The 23,245-nt window shown below is 40.8% G+C and overlaps 1 protein-coding gene across 2 annotated transcripts in view; it reads right to left on the bottom strand.

The window, feature by feature from the left end:
• LOC117041261 (teneurin-2) overlaps positions 1-23,245 on the bottom strand; it is a 479,562-nt gene that overhangs the window by 215,820 nt on the left and 240,497 nt on the right. For both annotated transcript variants that reach the window (XM_033139834.1, XM_033139833.1), the window contains exon 5: positions 11,313-11,547. In XM_033139834.1, the coding sequence (XP_032995725.1) occupies positions 11,313-11,547 (235 nt within the window). The remainder of the gene's footprint in view (positions 1-11,312; positions 11,548-23,245) is intronic.

Below are 23,245 nucleotides of genomic sequence, written 5' to 3'. Positions count from 1 at the left end.
TTTCTAGCACAGCTTTATCTAAAATGTGGCATACCAGTCTTCCAATTGTTGATTTTTTTTAAAAAAAAATGCTGGTTCCTTAGGCCACAGAGGCAAAGCTTTTTTAAAAATAAAAATGTGAGTGTTAAGTCAGACTGTCAAGTGTGGTGCCTTAAGTTCCAGAATAGCTTGTCACTGCCATCTTGGTACTCTTAACACAGACACATTTGGACACACAGAAACACAGTGCTTGAAAGTTGCCTGACAGGAAAGTAGCATGTTAGACTAAAAGGCAGGTGCCAGTTTTTAGGCAACTCATTCTGTCAAAGCATTAAGCTGAACCTAAAGGGACATATTTGTGCTGAGAAAATATCTTAAATCAGGTAGAGGAACAATAGAATAGCTGCTGTAGCATCACATGTCTAAATAAGTGGTAACACCTTGTGGCGAACTAGTTCATTTTCTACAGCTGAGATGCTATTTTCCTTGTAACAGGGAAATGCTGACACTTGCACTCCTGTGTCACTTCATAGGTCTATAGGGGAATGGCCTTCACCTAGTCAGAGATCAAAAAGTTTGATTTTGCCTCAAGGAAGGCACACACATGTACATTGCCACATTGTGAGGTTTAAGAAATCAATGAAGACAGACACTTGCTTTACCAATTGATAATACAACATAACACATGCTAGTGTTTTTATTATTATATCTATTTATGCCTCGCCTTTTCTCCGACATGGATTCAAGACATCTTACAGATAAAAATAGGAAGAGCTAAAAACATAGAAAAAATCATTAAGAAACAATTAAACATTGATATCTATCTATCTATCTATCTATCTATCATCTATCTATCAGTGCTTTCCAAACTTTTCATGTTGGTGACACATTTTTTAGACATGCATCATTGCACAACACAATAATTCAGTTTTACTAGGAAACCGGAGGCGCTCTTCAGTGGTGGAATGTGCCTGTAAGCCACCTGGGGCGGGTGTATGTGTGCCCCCAACCCCCTGCAGCTGGTGCAACACCAGCCCCAAGCAGCATTGCTCTTCGCACCGCCTTGCAAGGTTGCGCGGGCAGAATGGTGTGGGGACGCAACAGCCATGTACCCCAATCAAAGGGCACATGTTTGCCACATCCCCATGCTGCCCTCTCTGAGCAGCCTTTCAAGGCTTGGATCTGGGAAGGGCAGCGCGAGAAGGGCGTGAGCACACACCCCTCGATCCAAACCTGGGATCGCCCAGCTGCCACATCCCCACTAGCCTTGCAACTTGGATTGCAGCCTCAGTGCCTGCTTTTGTGCTGATAAAGCACAGTTGTGTGTTTCATGTTGTTTTACTTGCTGCAAGCCTGGAAATAAGTTGTCCTTGTTCTCTTTCTTTCTCTCTCTATCTGGTGAGGTGCTCCAAGGGTTAAACTAGAGATTGTCCCATTGCCTAGAGAGGCCCAGGACTCCTTGAGAGACTTTTTAGGGGAAGGGTTTAAATACTAGACTATTCTGTTCTAGCCAACCTGGGGGGGGATGGCTTTGGGATCTTCCAGGAGTAGTACAGTATTGTTGAAAGAGGTTAGCACATTTGGAGGAAAGGTGAGTAAATAACTGCAAAAAAGGATGATTTGTTGTTGCTTTTCAGAGACTAGAGTGGGGGGAATTGGACTTCAAGTGAGGATGCAGATCAGGAATCCCATTTCTTTGCAACCATCAAGTTCAGCCTGGGAGCAAGACATTTGCTGTCAGATCTTTAAATCCACCCCCTGTAGGTGTTTGCTTTTAAATGGTGGTGTTGACCTGCAGGAATCAAGCCCACTGGAGCTGGCATGGTGATCAGCACAGATCATCTGCCTATTTGTCGTGCACCTGGCAGGGACAGGCAGGCTGGGCAGAAAAGGGGTGTGCTGCCCCGCCGCCCAAGAGGCTTCAGTCACTTCAGCAGAGGGAGAATAGTAATTCTCCTCGGGTAAAAAGACTGGAAATCAGTTGGTCGATCCAGCATGACACGACACACTTCCACACTGCAACTGACACACTAATGTGTTGTGACACACAGTTTGGAAATCTCTAATCTATATGATACAGATGGTTACAATAAAAACAGCATGGCACCAACCCTTCAATAAAAGCAGTCCAAAAGTGTGTTAGAACAAGAAAGTCTTCATCTGCTGGCAGAAGGACAGTTTCTGTAGGGAGGGAGTTCCTAAGTCTGAGAGCAACCACCAAGAAGGCCCTCTCCCACGTCCCTAGCAAGTGTGCCTATGAGGGTGACAGGACCAAGAGAAGGGTATTGCTTGCTTCATGTGCGCACTAATATAAATAGGAATATAATGGTCTAAGGACCACAGATGCAGCAACTAACAGTCAACAGTGAGGAAGTACACCACAAAGTTAGCTACTGTTTATGCTTGCTGTACTATGAATCAAGCTGTCATTTACCTATATACAATTGCCGGCTAAACATTTCTAGAGTATATTTAAAATCATGCTAATCTTGTGCCCAGAATTAACCTTTTAGAAAGAACCTAGATGTGATCTTCCTTACAGCACACTTGCTGCTCCTGTAGTGTGTGAAACAGAATGTGGTGAAAGCTCTGGATTGCTGTCAGATACAGTATGTACATATGGATGAGTATAATATAAAATGAACTGTCCTGAGAAGTATTTTGGGAGAGAATGCAATGAGCCAGCAGCCATGCATGTGTACCTACACTGAGTAGAAGAAGAACTTTTCCACTGTGTGTTGCAGGCACAAAAATAATATTAAGCTCCAGGCAATTCTCTTTGAGCTTCTACATCTGAAGGAGGAAGATTATTTTTTTTAATGAGCTGTCAGACGCCTTCTGACCTCACAGGGCTTCTTGCCGATAGTTATAATGTCCCAGCATACCACACATTTGTTATTAACAGTATCAATAAAGCTAATATCATGTTGCCCTTCAGTGGAGGGTTGTGGGGTTTTTTGTTTGTTTGTTTTGTTTGAATGAGGCGAATATGAAAGCTACTCATGTTAATTAATGAGTTAAGCCTCATAACCTCCCCTGAGAGAAGGGCAGACTCTCAAGCTTGTTTAAATCTCCAGAAGGACATGCCTTTTCTGATTGTAAAAAAAGAGAAAATCTCAATAAATAAGATAAGACATTCCACCTCTAAAATATTATTACATTTTAAAGCTTGCCATTAAGGGCCAACATCAGCCAGTTAATCCAGAAATAATATGATTGTCACCACCTACCCCTCATCAAAAACAGGGTTCGTAGACTCAGCATCAGAGTGCAAGCAAAAAACACATGTACACAAAATATTACTATCCTGCTTTCAACAGAAAACTAAGTATTCAGGTATTTAGTTCACTGCTCCAGAAAGTCATTCAAGGGAAAGTGGAGACATACCGGCAAGCCTTATCCCCTCCAGTATGATATAGGACTATAAGAAGAGCCTGCTGGATGAGGCCAGGGGCTCATCTAGTCCCGTATCCTGATCTCACAGAGGCAAACCAGATGCTTATGGGTAGCCGACAAACAGCATCTGAGCACAACAGCATTCTCTCCTGTGGTTTTCAGGAACTAGTATTCAGAAGCACACCATCTCCAACTGTGGAGGTAGAATGTATCTATCAGGGCCAGTAGCCACGGATAGCCTTATCCTCCATGAATTTGTCTTTTAGAGCTATCTATCACTGCTTCTTGTGGGAGCGAATTTTACAGTTTAAGTGTTTAAGCAAAGACGGACCCAGAGGGCCATGTAGTCCATTTCTCTGCAATGCAGGAATCCTGTCTCTGGGTGGGTTCGGACCACCAACTTTCTGGTTAGCAGCCAGACACACTGACACATTGTGCCATCTTACGATGCAGGCTGCCAGGTTCCGCACCCTCACTGCCTCTTGACTGGAAAGAAAGAATACAGCAACACAGGTTAAACTGGGTCAAATAAGGCCACAACTTTGACTACAGATGTAAGAGGTTTGACACAGGCATTGGGCATAACCAATTACTTTTGACCTGCTGCTAGAAGTGAATCAGGGTCAACCTGGCAATGGGGGAGTCCTATGATTTGCATCAGGGGTCAGCAACTTTTTTCAGCCGTGGGCCGGTCCACCGTCCCTCAGAACATGTGGTGGGACAGGCTATATTTTTTTGGGGGGGGGTGAACAAATTCCTATGCCCTACAAATAACTCAGAGATGCATTTTAAATAAAACCACACATTCTACTCATGTAAAAACACGCTGATTCCCGGACCATCTGCGAGCTGGATTTGGAAGGCGATTGGGCCGCATCCAGCCCCCGGGCCTTAGGTTGCCTACCCTTGATTTACATCAAATAGGGGGACCTTGAGGAGTGCTTGAGGAGTGCTGTGACCCAAGCCCTCGCCTGGGACTACGGAAAAAGCCACTCCTCCTAGATCCCTTTAACGGGATACCCTATCTTTCAGAGGGGGAGGCAAAGACTACAACTGAGTGCAGGGGGCCAGGGCAAGGAACCTTAAATACCCTGGAAGCGGACCTGAGGGATGCCTATGTGCTCCGTCAGGCCCTCTTCCAAGGAGAACCCTGCCTCCAAGCTTTCCTGTTATTGGCCAATCTGCAGTCAGGCTTGGATCCACCTCCTAGCCGGTGAGGTCAGCATTAAGCCCCAGCATCCAGAGGCAGAGGCAGATTCTGTGGGGGAGGCAGTGCCACTTCACAGCACTGCTGAACTGGGTAACAGTAAGTGGACTTATACAATAGCAACAAAAAGTAGGTTATTGATAAAAAGTTGTGCTATTACAAGTTCCCTGGAAGTCTAGAAGTATCTGCCTAGTGTCTGAAATTCATTAAGACACAAATATTTTAAATTACGCAAAACCCTGGTTACTGACAAAAATGAAAGAAAAATATTCTTGCAGTGCTCAAGAATAGCCCTAATTTCTCTTGCTATTTAAACTTTTTTCTTTCTCTCCAGACTAAAGCATTGCTAATTACAGTAATGCAGACTTAATTAATACCAATATAAATAACACCAGGGAGGCATCAGAACTGGCATTAGGACATCATGCAATCTTTGACAAATATCCTTTCAAAGAAAATCTATAATAGCTTTTGGGTTACCCTAATTTATGAGCCATTATGCCTTTGATTGGCATCTGCAAATGGCCGATGTGTGGTTTCCATAACAAAGGAGCCTAATACATTGAAGGCAATGATGTAAACTTGCACTGTAAAGCATGGAACCATCAACAGAGCTCTCATGAAGAATATTTCAAAGTAATTAAGCCTTTAAACGAAAAACTGTTTCCCTACTCAGCATCAAATTATGTTATCTAAGTCTGAATATTTGTTATCAGGCTGCTCATAATTCACCTCAATAAAAATGACTGTTTGGATAGCAATAAATTGACATGACCAGACTAGAAAATGTGGATCTTTTGCAAAAAGGAAGTCAACCAAAGATACAACCAAATAAGAAAACATAAAGTTTCGTACCTAATGGTGAAACAGCAACTACTGAAGACATGAAACATAGCATCTTTGTGACACAGTCACATCATTTTAGTCAAAGATAAGCCTGCTGTCTTATAATAAGTACCCCACTTCCAAGTAAACACTATCAAAGTTTACAAGAGTTTGCAAATATTTAAGGAAACCAAATGCTAAATAGTTGGGGAGAATTTCTGTACATGTAATTGTATTATTTTGTGTTACATAGGGAAAACAATGTATTTTATTGCAACACTTAACTCTAAATGTCTGGGGAGAAGTTATACATAAACAATTGCATCATTTCATTCTAAAAAGGGGGGGAAGGTGAATGAAACATAATAAAAATAAACTTTCGTTCCTAAGAGGTGTTTAGTATAGATCACAAAAGTCCCAATATTGTGATTAATAAGCTGCCACATTTCAAGGAAGATGAAGAAAACTGTAAAATTAAAGTGCAGTGCAATGTGAAAAGTCTGTGGCCAACTGGGAGTACAATGTCAATGAAGTAAGCTAAAGTCATAAAGCATGATTTCAGGGGAATGAGTCCCGTTGTTTCTCTGATTTTGCCAATAAAAAATTACAGGTGGTAGTATTTAAAACAAAATCGAAAATTCTTTCTAGTAGCACCTTAGAGACCAACTGAGTTTGTTCCTGGTATGAGCTTTCGTGTGCACACGAAAGCTCATACCAGGAACAAACTCAGTTGGTCTCTAAGGCAGTGTTTTTCAACCTTTTTTGGGCAAAGGCACACTTGTTTCATGAAAAAAATCACGAGGCACACCACCATTAGAAAATGTTAAAAAAATTAACTCTGTGCCTATATTGACTATATATAAAGTAATTCTCTTGAATAGGAATCAAATAAACACAAAGAAAGTATTTTATAATTACTCTATTATGAAATAGTAAGTAAACAGAAATTCTTCTCTCCGCTGCTGCGCACACTGTGCTTTGGCGGGAAGGAAGTCGGAAGATGATGTCAAAAAACCCACATACCCCCCATACCCAGGACACAGTCCGGTGCCCGCAAAAGAAAAAAGATTTTTTAATGGAAAATTCCAAGAAAATACACGTCCTTAATAGTCTTAAGCCAATTTCAGGCTATGTTCACTTCACTTGCCAAACTGCACTCCCACTGAACCGCAAAAGGAGGGCTGCAACCATCATAAACGCAAGTTTCCAGCATCCATGCTGGCAGCTTATGGAGGGGGCGGGGAAGGGCCCACGTCAAAGCGACGGCAAGGAGGAAAATAATACTATTATACCGACACCCTGTATCAACGCAAAAGATTTTGCCTAGTTTTTCTGTCAATCTAATTGGATGTTATAGCCGAGATACTCAAAGCAATTAATTAAAAAAAACCCGCATAGGAAGCGCACTTCACATACTTCGGGGCACAAAAGTTTAAGCAGGCGCGTGTAGAAGGAGAAAGGGGGAGGCCGCCGCTCCCTTTATTAGAGGCTCCTGGAAAGCGCGCCAACGAGCAGGCAGCCGGCAGAGGAAGAGCAAGCAGTGGTAACTGCCCTTCACGCCCTCCGGCGCCGCTTCTCCACCCTCGCACCGCCCTCCCTCCGCCGACGGCTCCGCCAAACGCACCACCGCGGTGCCGCCCTCGCGGCTTCTTCCCTCGACCAGCCCGCCCATCTCATCGCTGCCTCCATTTTGCCCGCGCAGCGTCAGTAGCGCCGAAGGGCGGGAAAACAAACCCCGCCAGGTCCGGCCACAAGCCCCGTCTGCCGTTACCCCGAGGGGAGTCCCCTCCTAGGCGCCGCGAATTTAGCTAAGCGGGGCCTCGAAAAGAGCCAAAGAGAGGCGTCGCTGCGGTCTCTTCTCCACCCGCGCCACTCACCTCCACCGTAATGGCCATACCGCGACATCTTCACCCGAGTAGGGGGGGAAATCCCAACCATCTCCACGGCACACTAGGCAACATCTCGCGGCACACTAGTGTGCCGCGGAACAGTGGTTGAAAAACACTGCTCTAAGGTGCTACTAGAAAGAATTTTCGATTTTGTTTTGACTATGGCAGACCAACACGGCTACCCACCTGTAACAGGTGGTAGTATTTGTAAAAGAAGGAACTAAATTATGGATTAATTTTAAAAGATATAAGTATATTGAGATCAAGTGACAGAACTTAATTTCACGAGAAATTAAGAACACTTAAAAGCTCTGAAAAGGTTAACAGTCTCATGATGAACTATAAGAAACTGGGTTATCTGCTTTTACTGTTACTTTAAATATAATTCACTTCTGAGTAAGATGAACTTATGGTCATAGCACATCACATGTATGCCTCTACAAATAATCATCCTATGGTTCCAGTATCATGAACAAGAAGAATTCAGCAAATGCCTCATGGAAAAGGTCTATTATGGATGAGAGAGAGAATACATCTTAAATCTTAGGCCACAGCAACTCCTACAGTCGGTTACACTGTGTCCACAGCCAGTAAGCTAAACCTCAACAGTGTTCTGAAATAGCTGGATGCCTCATAACCCTTTGTAATCTAATTTTCGAAATGGTAACACTGAGAAACTTGGATCAGAATTTTCATCAGTGCAATTCTCAGCAATAAGTGCCAGATCCACTATACTGCCCAAGATTAAGCCACAAATTGTAGCTGACTTATTCCCAACAAATTTGGCAGCAAAGAACAAGGCCTGGGCAGCTGGCCAAAACATCCTTATCCCTTACAACCTTCTTGAGTCAAAGAAAAATGCTCTGGGGGATTCTGTAATTGAGTCTACATTCACTTATTGTGTCTATGGTTGCCGCTGGTTTATGATAGCTTTCCTTTCACCTTTGGCCTTGATTCTCCACCCCTCACAAATTTTTCATGGACCCTCTACAATAGGATGACATAAAAATACTAAATTACAGCTATTTAGGAGTTTGGAGTTCTCTTTTCTAAGTCTCAGAACTACTCTACTGAAATAGAGCTAAGTGGGGGCAAATATTTTACCTTCCAAAAACACAGAGACTGACCATGAAGTCCTAGTTATTTTCTTTCACTCCCAATATTAACCTTTTAAAGTATTTGATGGTATTAAATGATATTGCTGTCAGGAGTGAAGGGAATTAACATAAATTCACTGTTAAATCTTAACACAAATATTTTTTTTCAGAACAAGTTTTAGAAGTGTCAAAGCCACCATTAGGTCCTGTCCAGCCACCAGTCTCTAGCCTTTATCTGGCATTCTCCAGGTGAAATCTTGCCAGGGACTCACTACAGTAGTAGACAGGTGCAAGGCCTTACCATCCTAATCTCCAGTCTCATATCTGAATTCCTGATTTGTTAGGTTTCATGTCCACCCATGTAAATATCCCATTTCCTCACTTCAGCTTCTATTTTGACTCATTTGGACACTATGTGCACATCTACTGAGACAAAGTGTGTACGCTGTTACCTACTTTGCACCTTTGCAGTAATTGTTGCTGCTTCTGTCATAATGCTTCCTCACTGTTAAGCTTGTTACCCCTGGAAATATGTTACAACACAAAAATGACTTTCGCCTAGTAAATGAAGGCATCTACAGGTATGTTGCACCAGGTACCACATCTCCAACCCCTAACCTATTCAGACCATAATTTCATTCTGCATTGTAACATTTTAATTAGCACATTCCGGGGGGGGGCAGAGCCGTCTCATCCATAGAGGCCAGTGGCGCGGCGCGCCAGGGCGCAGGGCACCCCATGGGCGCCCCCGTGAGCCCGCCGGCATACCGGGCTCCCCCTCCCCAACCCGCCCCCGCGGGCAGGCAGGCACTCGCGCGCCGGCGGGCGGGCGGGCTGTAAGCCGCCCACCCTCGTCTCCTGGAGCCCCAGCTGGAGCGCTGAAGTGGCGCGGGGCTTTGCGCGACCTTCCAGCACTCCAGCTGGGGCTCTGGGAGGCGAGGGCGACCGGCTTGCAGCCCGCCCTCCCGCCGGTGCGCGAGCGCCCGTCCGCCCGCCCCTCATCCTCCGCCCGCCGGAGCGTGGGCGCCCACTCCAACGCCACGCCTCTCATCCCCCGCTCGCCCACCCCCCCTCCCGAGGGGCGGCCAGCGCGGGAGGGAGGCGGGCGGAGAGGCGGCAGGCTGGGGGCACCGAGGGATCGCTGCGCCAGGGCGGCAGATCCCTCTAAGACGGGCCTGGGGGGGGAATAGTCATATCGAAATGGATTTGCACAAGGCTTCACCAGTTCATCCAAATCCATCAGTAGAGATGATGTCTGGGGAGCTAGTGATGTGTACTACTAGGATGGGATGTTAATAACTAGCAATAATGTATCCATGGGGAACTGGGAACTAAACAGAATGCCAAGGAACTTCACCAGAGGAGCAGGTGAGAAAGGGATTGTACAAAGAAAACAATAAATAAAGAGTTATGACTATTCTGGCGTTTTGAAGAATCTCAATTTTTCTGCATTCATAAACTCAGGACGAATTTAATAAAAGAAGAAAACATATAGAAGAAGAAGAGGAGGAGGAGGAGGAGGAGGAGGAGGAGGAGGAGGAGGAGGAGGAGGAGTTTGGATTTGATATCCCGCTTTATCACTACCCGAAGGAGTCTCAAAGCGGCTAACATTCTCCTTTCCCTTCCTCCCCCACAACAAACACTCTGTGAGGTGAGTGGGGCTGAGAGACTTAGAGAAGTGTGACTAGCCCAAGGTCACCCAGCAGCTGCATGTGGAGGAGCGGAGACGCAAGCCCGGTTCCCCAGATTACGAAACTACTGGCTCCAAAATATAATAATAATGGAGGGAATTTACAAACAGTAAATTGTATAATTTTTTCTATGTGTCATCAGTTAACAAGCACAGTACCTTTTAAACATTACTGTCTTCCCCACAGACATCAAACTGACAGTATGTACAAAGGGGATTTAAGTGAGCCTGTACATTGTATGAAATATAAATTAAAAGTATTGTTCTGTCAGTCTTGAATCTGGGATTGTTTCTCCAGGTCTCCCAAAACACTGTCAGAAGAATAAATCAGTATTCAAATAAAGCAAACAAAGATAAGCTGAGCTGACCAACATTTGTTTTTAAATGAGTTTATATTAGTTTAGAAATTAAATACAGTACATGGTGAAATTACTTCAGAACACACCTAAATCATTATCTTTCCATTTAGGCATATTCTTTTGTTTTTGAGTAACACTTTCCTTACTGGCAGTTGTAATTTCTATGGGCACAATTCAGCCAAAGTGAAGCATCTAAGTCCCATTAAGATAGGCACTTAATGTCTCCCATTGGAATTAATGGGTTCTCAAAATGTTTAATGTCTGACTAGATCATATCTATATTTTTATGAAGCACTTAAGTATAACTTGATAACATTTGATTATAAGTATCCAAATAAAATTGCTCCTTATCAGAAACAATGTATCCAAATATTAGTTAATTATCCCAGAAACCAGACTCATACACTGATTCAGTTCACACATAATGATAAGGCCAAACCATGATTTTGCACTAATGTGAAAACATGTGAAGTTTGTGGCTGCTGCAATCATCCCGAATCCTGTGCTATTATGCTACTCAGAACTAAACCATAATTTGGTTGAGCATTATATCCAAACATGGGGTCATGGTTTGTCTCACTCTTTACAAGCTCTGAGCTGTAACTAAGGTTTGCTCTTGGATTCCTAGTCATGATTTGTTTGGGGTGACACACCACAAGCCTGGATTCAGACATAATGCTAAGCCATGGTTTAGCCGTAGATAGGCTACAAGAGGAGCACAGGGGCCATAATCTTTGCTCCAGAAACATGAGTGTTCATGATAAGCCATGGTTTGGCTTAGTGTTACATATGAACTGAACCAATGGCATTCAAAGGCATAATGCCTTCCAGTCAATTTCACCAAATGTCAATCTTTTATTGATAGCCTACCTGGTCTCAAGTGGCACATTGCTATTAAGCACCCAGCTGTCCTGTAACTGAACAGATTCAGGAGTGGTGGCTAGATCATTCGGTGCAGGAGCTGGTGCATGGATCTGGTTCCGTCGATTAGTTAGGGAGTTCCTGTTGAGGGAGTTGGCAGAAGAGTGATGATGGGATAGAGTATGATTGTGAGGTGGTGGAAGAGGTGGTCTCAGAGTTGACTGGCTGTGATGATTTGAAGGGCCTAAAAGGGAAAAGAGAAGTAATAAATAACTCTGAATTTCCCAATATTTTGGGAAACAATCAAACCTAAACGCTTTAACCCAAAACTATGTTCTCACTTACCAAGTAAGTGTTCTTAGAACTACGTTCTAAAGGAAATAGATAAACTTCACTCTTTTGAAAAGATTCCACTTAAGAACAGAAGCAGCTATGTGTATATGAAGAATGATAAGCAACTATTTCCTTTTCACATTAGCAGCTGATTTTTTCTTTAATCCTGATCCACAAGTTACCAGAAAAGCATGGAAGCCACTTGCCTGACATTTAGTCTCATGCTACTCTAAGTAACAGCTTAAATAGGATATTATGTGAGTCTACCTCACATATTTTACACATTGCCAGAGCAGTTTGGCTTGGACCAGAAGAACATGACTCCTGTAGAACTCTGGCAATGCATTCATCTGACTTTATATCGCTTCAAACCATTCTGGTCCACAGCATAATTTGAAGGCACACAATATAGTAACCTTTCTGAAACTGAGAAGGTTTTGGTCTTTTCAATGCCTTGAAGGAAGGTTGCTAGGGAACACAACATATACCTACTCACCTCCAAAATAAAATAAAAAGATGGGATATAAATGTTCTAAATGAATAAGTAAATAAAATGCTGTACAATATTCCTACTAAATAACTGGAGTATTTAGAAATACATGGTCATCTAATCAATGTGCTTAAAATCTATATTTTTTAATAATAAAGGTGATTAGATAATTTGTAAAAAAGATACCCTACATTATGTAAGTCTTCAAAATGAATGGAAGACAAAAAAGCAAATGTAACAGGCAAGTGAAATATTAATAGAATTTTTAATAATTACGATAATTTGTAAATTTCTAGAGAACAATAATTAGCAAAAATAACATTAGCAAAATCATAATTATACTGATGTATGTTTATTTTGAGAAACTTGAAAATACATTTGTATTTAATGAATCAAATAATAAAAAAAAAAATCAGTGAGGAAAGTGTTGTAGTTAGGAACAAAGGTTTATGGCAATACGTGCTCTAAACAAAAGTTGAGGAATTTAAGTTGTCTTTTAAAAATATGAATGCAGCTAACACATTTTAAGTGGGAATGCTTGGAATCACCCTCTGCCTGCAAGGTTGAGGGCTATTTGTTCTACTTTGGGAAGAAGACAGGAGGGTCCTAGGACCCTGCCAGTGCCACAGCCCTAAGGCCTCCTTGCCAAGCTGGGAACACATGCTGACCAAGCGCTCATGCTGCCTTCCCAAAGCTAGGTAGGGAGTGGTGGTGGGAGTAAATAAATCAAGAGTAGGCTTCCTCTGCTCTCCATTTATTCCTCACCCACCCATGCAAAGTTGTGAGCATATATGTAAAATAAGCGCAAGTTGCAAGTTACCTGTATATAAACTTTTAAAATATGAACATAACTATAGGCGCCTTCAAAAATGCTGAACAGAAGACCTATGGTTTAGAAGCACCACAAAAAAAGATCATATAGTTAACATTTGGGGTGCACGTTCTAGCAATCTATGTGTGGACAAGATTGGTAAAGCGAAACAGAGCGAAAAACTGTTCTCACAATCAAACCTAAGAGGTGTTTGCAAAACTGGCTACGGGAGTAGTTAAATTCCTTCTCTCTATGTCAAGAGCCTAACAAAAATCACCTCTTCAAAGCTATATCCATTTAACCATTTTTCTCCACATCATGATTTCAACAAAAATTGTCTTTCCAAAACTGCTTTTATTAGTAGGAGCTTCCCTAAAAGTGCTACCAGAAGCAAGGAAAGAGTTAAACTTCCCTCCTCAAACCCCCCACAGTCCATGGTTTTTAACATAACAGTCTGTGCTGTCGCCACCACTTTGTTCCATTCATATATATAATAAGGAGAATGAGCTGCAGAGACAAGCCACCAGAGAAACAGGAATGGAAACCTCTCTACAAATTATTTACTAAAGGTGCATACCTAAAAAGTGTAAACTGTGAACATGACAAACAGATTAAAACACACACGTAAGGCAATAATCAGAACCAGGATCATCTGAAGCTCCATGCTGAGTGTATTCTGAGCACACTCAACTAGAATTTACTAAAAACAAAATAAAAAATAAAAAATTCCTTCCAGTAGCACCTTAGAGACCAACTAAGTTTGTTCTTGGTAAGAGCTTTTGCGTGCATGCACACTTCTTCAGATGTGTGCATCTTGTTTTGACTATGGCAGACCAACACGGCTACCTACCTGTAACTAGAATTTACTAGTTTACATTGTGGAGAATGGCTCCCTTTTTCCTCTCATCTCATCATCAGTCAGTAGAGAGCATTGTAACTATTTAGTGTGTGCTGCAAGACCAGCTTCTGCAATCTGTTCTGTATTTCCCAATATGAGGAACAGTCACCTTAAGACACCCTGACCCCTGTAACACATTCAGCGTAAGGAAATTGATAGCGGGCTGGCAACGCACACACCCTCCCATTCCAGACAAACGGAGGCCAATCACTATTGAACCCCTCCAACTGATTTGGGATGCACTCCCTCGTATATGTTGGTCCCGCTATGAGGTTAGGCTCTTCAGGGCTGCCTTCTCTTTGTCATTTTTCAGCGCTCTCCAGATTGGAGAGTGCATTAGCAACGCAAAATCAATCCACCACAGGGGACTGACAGTCACCGATGTCAATCTCGACAACCACAAGGTTCACACCCAAATACATGCCTCAAAAACTGACCAGCTAGGCAGGGTTACCACCCTTACATTGGCACGCTTCCCTCAAATTGGCCCCTGCCCAGTTTCCGACATGTCCAAATTCATGAAAGTGCACCCCCCCGGGCCTGGCCCTCTCTTGACCCATACCATGGGCCACTCCATGACCCGCTGTCAATTCATTGCGGTATTACGGAAGGCTATCAAGGCCTGCGGTGGCGACCCGGCGCAATTTTCCGGCCATTCCTTCCACATTGGGATAGCAACCACAGCGGCGGCAACTTGTCATATAATGTACACAGAAACTTTTAAAAATGGATACATTTTTACTACTCCCACAAATATGGAAGGGACACATTCAGTGTCATTTTCCTATATATGTTAATAATTTATTTAAAGTAGGGGAAGCGACCGACACAGACCATCATTTTTCTAGAAAGATCACTCAGGTCTCTTTGAAGCTTTCTATGCTAGAATAATTCCTCATGTTGGTAGTTCTTCTAGAGCTCGGATGGGGAACTAGATCAGCAGGCTGGATCCTAGGTTCCCTCACCCTCAGCAGGCCATTTTGACCTACTATAAAGCAAGGGGTGCCTACCTGTTTATCACCTAACACCAGTATGATGCCAGGTAGGCAATTTTTCCTTTGTAGTGAAGGAAGCTGTGCTAGTAAGCAAAATTCAAGCCTAGTCAATTTCTAATTTAGGTTTTTATTTCAAAACTGGAAATAAAGGTGAGGGGGTAAGAGAAAGCAAATAGTCTACCACCACCAGTCACCAGTACTATGTAGAGGCTTCAAATGAAGATTTGCAAATTTACCATCTTATCAAGGATAAGTGGTAACAATTGCATCATCATATGTAACTTTCTTGATCATGGAACTTCAAGGGAGAATTCTTTACTCATATAGCCAGTGTTAAGCATGGATTACAACACATATCTTACAATATGTGGTGCTGTGTGGATTCTTCCTATTGCCTCAGCAGTTGGAAACGTAAAGATGATAAATAACTTGATGGGATAACAATAATTCTGTTCTCTGAAGAAGTGAGGGAATACAGGTAGTGTTTTAACAGTGCCGTTGTGTGGATAGATAGATAGATAGATAGATAGTCAGATAGATTATAGATAGACACACACACACCCCCTAAAATTCAGCAGGCTCCATGAGATTGGTTTCTTTAAGGAAAAACAAAACTGTGGAATTATGTCTCTTGGTGTGCATGTGTAAATGAATTTTCCAGTTTCACTCCTTTTAAAATATTTTTTGTAACACAAATGCTTGGAAGCACAAGGAGGAGCAAGTGAGAGCAGAGAGCTAATGAGACCTCAAATGCTATCTTAATCATGGATAAGAGATCAACTATACTATGCTATACTGATGTTAGGTGTATTAGTCTTAAAGTAATAGTTTTAAAGCAAACAAAAATCAGATGGATAAAACCAGATCTAGTGCTTACAACCCATTTTTAAAAGGCAGCATTTTTGAAAACTGATTTTCTGGCAATGACCCACATATATATTAATCTTATGTGGGTGAAATAGAACTGAGTATCCGAGTTATATTGAAAACTAGTGGAGCAAGGATGTTGTGTAACACTGAATACAGTAGTATGTCACAAGCCTCCATTCTGAAAATGGTGTTACACCTCCCCTCTTTACCTTCTTCATGGATCAGGAAGTTATCTTGAGGCACAGGAAACAGGCAGGGAATTTCGGGTACTCCACAAGTCCTGGTGAAGTGGGTTCCCCCCCCCAGCAGGGATGAGACTAGGATCATCACTCCCAGAATTCTTGCTGAGAAACAAACACTATTCACATCACTTCTGCTAGGGAGAAGGTATTCCAAGGCAACCATACTTTTAACTACTCTGCTATAACGTATGGTTATTTCATTGTTTCAATGAAAGTATGTGAGTGGTGGGGAAGAGTCCTAAAAACCAAGCTGGAATTTAGACACATATAAAAACCACTCTGAAAATGATTTTCTAAAAGTATTCTTAAAAATTCATTGAATTTTCATTGCATTTTCCATAAGGCTCACCATCTAGTGTCACATTGTATATTGCACTTAAAACACACTTAAAACATTTTATTTGTAGCTGTATAGCTGAGTCCCAAAAGGATGAACCAAAACTACCAACTCACTTTTGATAGCTGACTGGATTTGGATAGGGATTTGCTTTATTTATTTCATTCATTTATTTATTTCTAGTTTGGTCTATTCTAAGTGATTAACAATACATCAATACATATATAAAATATCCAGTTAAATAAGAAAAGGTAACTGATTTTAATGCAACACAGCACTACAAGTTTAATCTTGGTCACCAAAGCCAACCCAAGTAAAAAACACATTCGTTAAAATCACACTGCTAAGAATTGATGTGTCTCTACCACAGAGGGAAGCTTTCCTTCATGTGATTTCAATGTCCCAGAGAGTACAAGCAAGAGAATCATCTCTACCAGACTGAGAGACTGCAATGGCACTTGGAAGAACAAGTTCAGGTATGTTGGTACAATATGTAAAACTACTGTTCAAGTCAAAAACCGCCACAGTTAGTTTTGTTTGAAGATTGCAGGTGGCTTGGTGCTGACCCTTGAAGACTACTTTCAGCAGGTCATCCCAAACAAGAGGTGTGCTACAATTTATTATTTTTGCAAGGGAAACAATAATAAACAGCACCACTATATAGAATGTGTTGTATAGCGGTCCAGTCACAAAGTTAGTAAGGTATGATAAATGATTATATAGTCTCTTTCCTGGAATAAGCTGAGGAAAACAGCTGTGGTGTGGAAAGTGGAAGTTATGAACTCCCTAATCTGATGAAGCTGCACAGATCAAACGCCTTCAAACATATAGCGGTGTTAGAGGTTGTTGCCCTCTCTGTTTCCACATGCATAGGAGGAGTGCAAGGGCCTTTCCTTTCCAAAAAGATGCATAATTTGATCTTCACACTTGAAATTGCAAATCAGGAATAGAAGATTAGCTGTGGAGAGTTATTTGAAGTGCATAGGGTTTTTAGAGTCTAGGCATTCACTCTACACCCTGACTAGCAATTCTAGTGCAATGCTTGCAAATGAACACTGGGAATTACAGGTCTACTATCTTATTCCACAAGCTGTCCTAGTTATGTTGATAATACTTCATGCCTTTTCAGTTGCCTACAGATCTCTCCTAAAGCCAAACACCATCTCTTGACTATTGTCACTCTTAATTTTCTGCACCATTTTATGCAAGAATACTGACCTACCACTTTCCCTGCATTATCAAATCACTTTGCAAGCTGAGATACTCTGGCATGTGCACTATAGACTCTTGCTAAAACCGCACTACATAGGGATTTCAAAGATAGCCTAGTTAATCTCTCACCTCAAAGCTTCACTTAAAATCCTGCTGAAATCAGGAAAAACATCTGTGAGCACAGTCAAACTGCAGAGCAATCTCTTTTCTGTATCAAAGTTCCATACCAACAGAGCCTCTGAAATGCCACATTGGCTGTAGCTTACTCATATTTACTGACAGAATGTGATGTGAGCTTTAACACCCTTCATTAAATAGCAGCAACTACAATGACCAATACATGGCTCCATTCCTAAAAATAGCTATGGACATAGAGCAAATGTTGAAAAATGAGGCAAAGGTAAGTTATGAAATATGCCGAACGCCAGTATTACTCCCAGCTAATTTGTAATCTTGTTACTTTAAAGCAAAGCATCAAAATTGCTTCAAACATATACATCCAATTCATCAGTCCATGTCTGGGAGCTGATAGAACAAAATACCTCATTCAAAGTAGCTGTGTGTGCCAACAGTATTTATGCTGCATATGATTTTGGCAATAAAAGCACAATGTAAATTTCCTCTCCACTATGGTAATTTGAGCAGCTCCAGATACAAAACAGAACTTCTTAAAATGTGTAAAGTTTGATCCCAAAAGTAGATGCACTTAAAAACAATAAAAACAGTAATATCCTCCTTTTAACAACCTAAAAATGCTCTTCTACAAAAACCATTTTGGCTAAAGTTCCAGTCTGTTGACATTTTTCAAACAAAAAGATCATTAGCTGAGCACAGCTTGAAAATCTGATTGTTCTCTAGATGGTCCATGAGGGAGCCTGAAAATTGTCACAGTGATGTAAGAATAATTGTGTTAGAAGGTGGCTTCTTTTCCAGCGCATTCTGAAAATGAGCACTGCTGCCAAGCACATGCCATCCAAGATGAAAAATTCTGGAATCAGGTGCACAACTGTTTCCCCCTAGAATGGTACTTGAACTATACATTATGTTTTCATGTAATCAGGCTACCATACAATGGATTTAAACAGAAACACTATTCTTAGGCTGCTTAACAGGCAGCCCTGTTTAGGGAAGCTTTTAATAATGTTTGAAGAATTATTGTATTTTAATATTTAGTTGGGGAAGCCCAGCCAGTTGGGCGGGGTATAAATAATAATAATAATAATAATAATAATATGTTGTTGTTGTTGTTGTTGTTGTTGTTGTTGTTGTTGTTGTTGTTGTTGTTGTTGTTGTTCACTCTGAGGACCAAACAAGAAAGTTAAATGTGTGAATGCAATAAATGTGCTTATGTTTTGTAATGTAAATAGCAGCCCGGGTAGTGGTGGTAGAGGGGGAACAGTGTCAGGACTGCTCTGCTGCAGTCCAAACAAAAACCACCCCAGCTATTCCATTGATAAAGGGTTTCCTCTTCACATGCATTAAGGTTAAAATGAATGGTTTGCAGTGTTCTGCTATGTTCCCTCTAGCTTGGCAGCCCTGCCTTTTCACACATCTCTTAACATATGGCTGATGTGCAGGAGTATCATAGGAGCAATGATTTGATGGGATGCTCAGAGTATGGCCCCTGACAAGGGTATTATGGGTCGTGGGTATTATATATTATGGTATATGTGGGAGAAAGCTGTCCTGTAAACCTGGAAGTGATAATGCAATTGTGTATACGTTTGCTTCTATAAATATACATAACGCTTGGGAAAACAGTAGTCACTCCAGACATAAATCTCTTTTTGGAGGAAGGGAAGGATAGAAATTTAAACAAACAATAAATAATGCTCTGGAGCCCTACCCATCCCATGTACATGCCCTTCACAGCCATGCTTTTTATTCAGTGAGGATGTGTGCTCGTATGCACCTTCACATACTAACGAATATCAGTTACAGGTAGGTAGCCGTGTTGGTCTGTCATAGTCAAAACAAAATAAAATAAAAAATTCCTTCCAGTAGCACCTTAGAGACCAAAATCACTGATTCAGTTTGCATGAAAGCTTGTGCACATAGATAATTCAGATTAAAATAATAATTAATGCAAATGGAAGCAAACTATGCAAGCACCAGCTCCAAAAAATAATAAAATTGTCCATATAGTATTGACTTAATGAAACATGCAGCAGCCAACCCATGGAAAAATAGCAAAATCTGCTCATCCTTATGTGTCATTTTTATTGTTTTAGCGATTGTAGGGCGTCATCTGGAAGTCATTATTTTATATGGCCTATTAAAGCCATATCTTTTTTCTCACACAAATTTTCACAAAATGGAATGTTGTACAAGGATTTGAATAAATCAACGCTATCTGAAGTATTTCGCCACCCTCTCGAGAACAAGAGCCTATTAGTATGAAATAATCTTTTGATTACTCCGAGGATATCTACAATACCATTAAGGTCTACAAAATCCCTGCTGAAAAGTTTGTGAAATTATAAGGTGAATGTTGCTCAATAACATGAAATGGCTCCAATATTTTTTGAGAGGCATTATCATCATCTCCCAGCGCTTGGCTTCATCAAAAATTTAAATTCTTCTTGTTCCAACTTTAGCTATTACACTTGGGGCTTTAGTCATTACAAGCCCTTAGCACAGAGTTTGAACATGATTTCAGTGCAAGGAAAATATCAATTTATTTACCAGGAGGTCTAAATAATGAATAATAATTACTATTATTATTTCTTAAATCTGTATGACACGCTTCATCCGAAGAGCACAGGATGGTTCACAACATAAAAATACAAAATAAGAACACTAAAATTAATAATAAACGAACAAACAAACAAACAAACAAACAAACCAATAACTCCATCTTCCGTAAACACATTTAAAATAATCTACAGGCCATTTAGACTTGTCTCTTGTGCAAGGGACCAGCATAGGCAAATAAATATCTAGCTGAAATTTCAGCTCATCTGAGGAGTTACACCTCAGTGAAGTCTTATATTCTATAAACTTTACAAGGATTCTGGAAGAAGCTTTTTCTTTTTTGGTCAAAATACTTTGACCAACCATGTAGTGAAGCATGAAGCTAAAAAGGAAATACTGTCATTGCAAAGCAATCTGATTGCTATCTCTCCCCACCCGTGCAAGTCTTTGGACATCTTTTGTCAATTTCAAGCAGGCTACTTGGGACACTGAAGTTGTAATGTGAGAAAATATTCAGCACTTTTAAGTGCTGAAACTTACAAAGTGCACAGCTTCTACCTTTTGAGTGGGGTGGGGGATAGAAATTCAATTTAAAGATACAAGAAATAATTCCATGAAGTCCAACCACCTTCTAGCACTGAAACTGTCCAAAAACAACTGGGTAAATTGAAAAGGCAAAATAGGTGCTCCAAACACTGCTGAATCCAAAGGTCAAAGGCAAAACGAATATCATAACTGTGCCAATTTAACGAGATAGAGCGCAATAAATATTGACATTTTCACTTAATCCCCCCAACGCCTCTTAAAAGGAAAAATGTTTGCTGGGATGTATGGATATTAAACTTTAACAGCAGCAATATTTATGGAAGTTGGAAGCAACTTATACCTCTAATTATGCATGTATGTAGTTCACTTCACTGTAACACTGGCATGTGGCTGCTCTAGCGGAATACAGCAATCCACTATAACAATGGGTAGACTACATAATACTACATAAGAGCATAGCAATAGGAAATGAAGAAGGCAGTCATACCTGATCCAATTAGATTCACAAGGGAATGGAGACAGGCAGGCAATAATTACCCAAATTGCAATTTGGCTCCAACCTCTGGATTAACATCTGCACTCTTGAAGAAGTGGTAAAAGCCTTTTAATGACCACAAATCTTCAAAATCTTTACATCTCAACTAGAAAAATGTGTTCTAATGGTTTAAATGTATTAGAAAGAGGAAGATAACAATAGTTGATGAGGTTTTTGTGTGTTGGCTGTGCTTTAGTGCTTTGTACTCAAGAGTAAGAAAAGAGGAGTCACATAAGAAATTAATTTTTGTGGTGCTATTATTTAATCATAGTTCAACAGGAAATTACCCACTAAAAAAATACAAGAGCACAAATCATGAGGGATAGGATAACACATTATGGTTTCCACTTGGATCTTCCTGAATACACCCTTCCCCAGGGCAGGAATCCCAACCTGCACAAGCACTAGAAACACTGATTGGGAAAGCTCAACACACCAACCAGCCAGCAACACTGAGCAGACACCCAATGTGATATACAAGGTCAATTGGAGTATGTGCCTTTAAACTAAGGGGCAGGTGAAAATAATCACACCCTCTCGTAAGAAAACATTTTAGCACCATTCAAGAAGTGACTGTAACCAATACTCCACCTCTAAGATAAATAAAAAATGTTATTTTTAATAAATAATATTGATGATACTCATTTAAAAACATCAAACTTTGAATAATAATATATAGGCAGAATTGCCAAATCAAGACAGGGTTTACTCTAAACCAGGGTTCACTACGGAGCAACTCCAAGACATGTTTTCAGTGCCAGGCTCAGCTCAACATGTGATGTAATGATGCCACTTCATGTGGAATTTCAATAGACGATATTATGGGGCATTGGCAGAAGCCTTGTGTCTTCCATAATGTCTAGTTATGCCCAGAGTGAAGCCTTGCATGACAGATGTGTATTGCAGAGGTTGGCACAAACCCAAAAGAGCCTCTGTGGTTGTACAAATTCCACAGGTGCTTATAGTTACCACAGATATTCTGACTTGAAGCTGCAGTGTACTGCCAATCACATGAGGCAGTTTTGTATCAAAGATACTTCTGGAGGCTTAATGTCCCTACATGCCAAAATATATAACTTACCATGAAAACCTATAAGCTGTCTCCTCCCCTGCCCCAAGCCATCTCAACTGAACACAGAATTAGAAAAATAAAACAGGTTGTTCTCTATAGAGGTTCTCTGTCTGGAGTTGTTGCAGGGTGCAGATCACATGGTAAAATGTCAACACACTTGAGGGAAAATGTGATGATGTATATGTATCCGGGATATCCAATGGTTTGACTAAGGTATAAGGCAGCTTCCTAAGTTGCTCCTGTGTCAGGAAGGAAGAACTAGGTTAATGTCAAAAATCCCCATTTTGAAGGAAAATAATGTTGCTGGCAGCAATTGAGAAAAGGTCATGGGATATAGGATATGAGGGATCTTTGCACAGCAGGGCAAAATACTGATGTATACTATTATTAATCTTGAAGGGAAGGGGGAAAACATATTCTACCATCAAAATCTCTAAACAAGGTAATTCTTAATCTCATCAGGTACGCAGGTGTGTGAATTTCTTTCTTGAAGCGTTTTTTTAAACTAACCTTCCAGTTAAACTATGCTGCAGAGCACAATGAACACTGACATGAATGTTAATTACTACCACTTAGAAACACTGTAGATGTTTGACTAGTCTGTGCTATAAAACGAATTGAATATTTACTGCCATACATTTGCCTGAAAAATAAGAGAACATGTTGCAGAATGTAGCTGCTTTATAAACATCAGAATGTTTTACTCTTTTCAACACACATCCAAAGGATTGTTTTACTTTATATAATATTTCCTCTCATTCATAGTCACCTCTTATCATAAGCAAAGCTAAAAGTAATAATGTTCTACTCTCAGCAGTGTGTTGTTACAAGATAGAAGTTCTCAAAATCATGTTTCACAAGGATTCTGATTACAGTACATTATTGTGCAAGTAATTACTATTTATCA

This window comes from Lacerta agilis, chromosome 2, assembly GCF_009819535.1.
Source record: "Lacerta agilis isolate rLacAgi1 chromosome 2, rLacAgi1.pri, whole genome shotgun sequence".
Taxonomy (NCBI): Eukaryota; Metazoa; Chordata; class Lepidosauria; order Squamata; family Lacertidae; genus Lacerta; species Lacerta agilis.
Note: the sequence above shows the minus strand (reverse complement) of the source record. Positions and strands in the feature narration are given on the sequence as shown.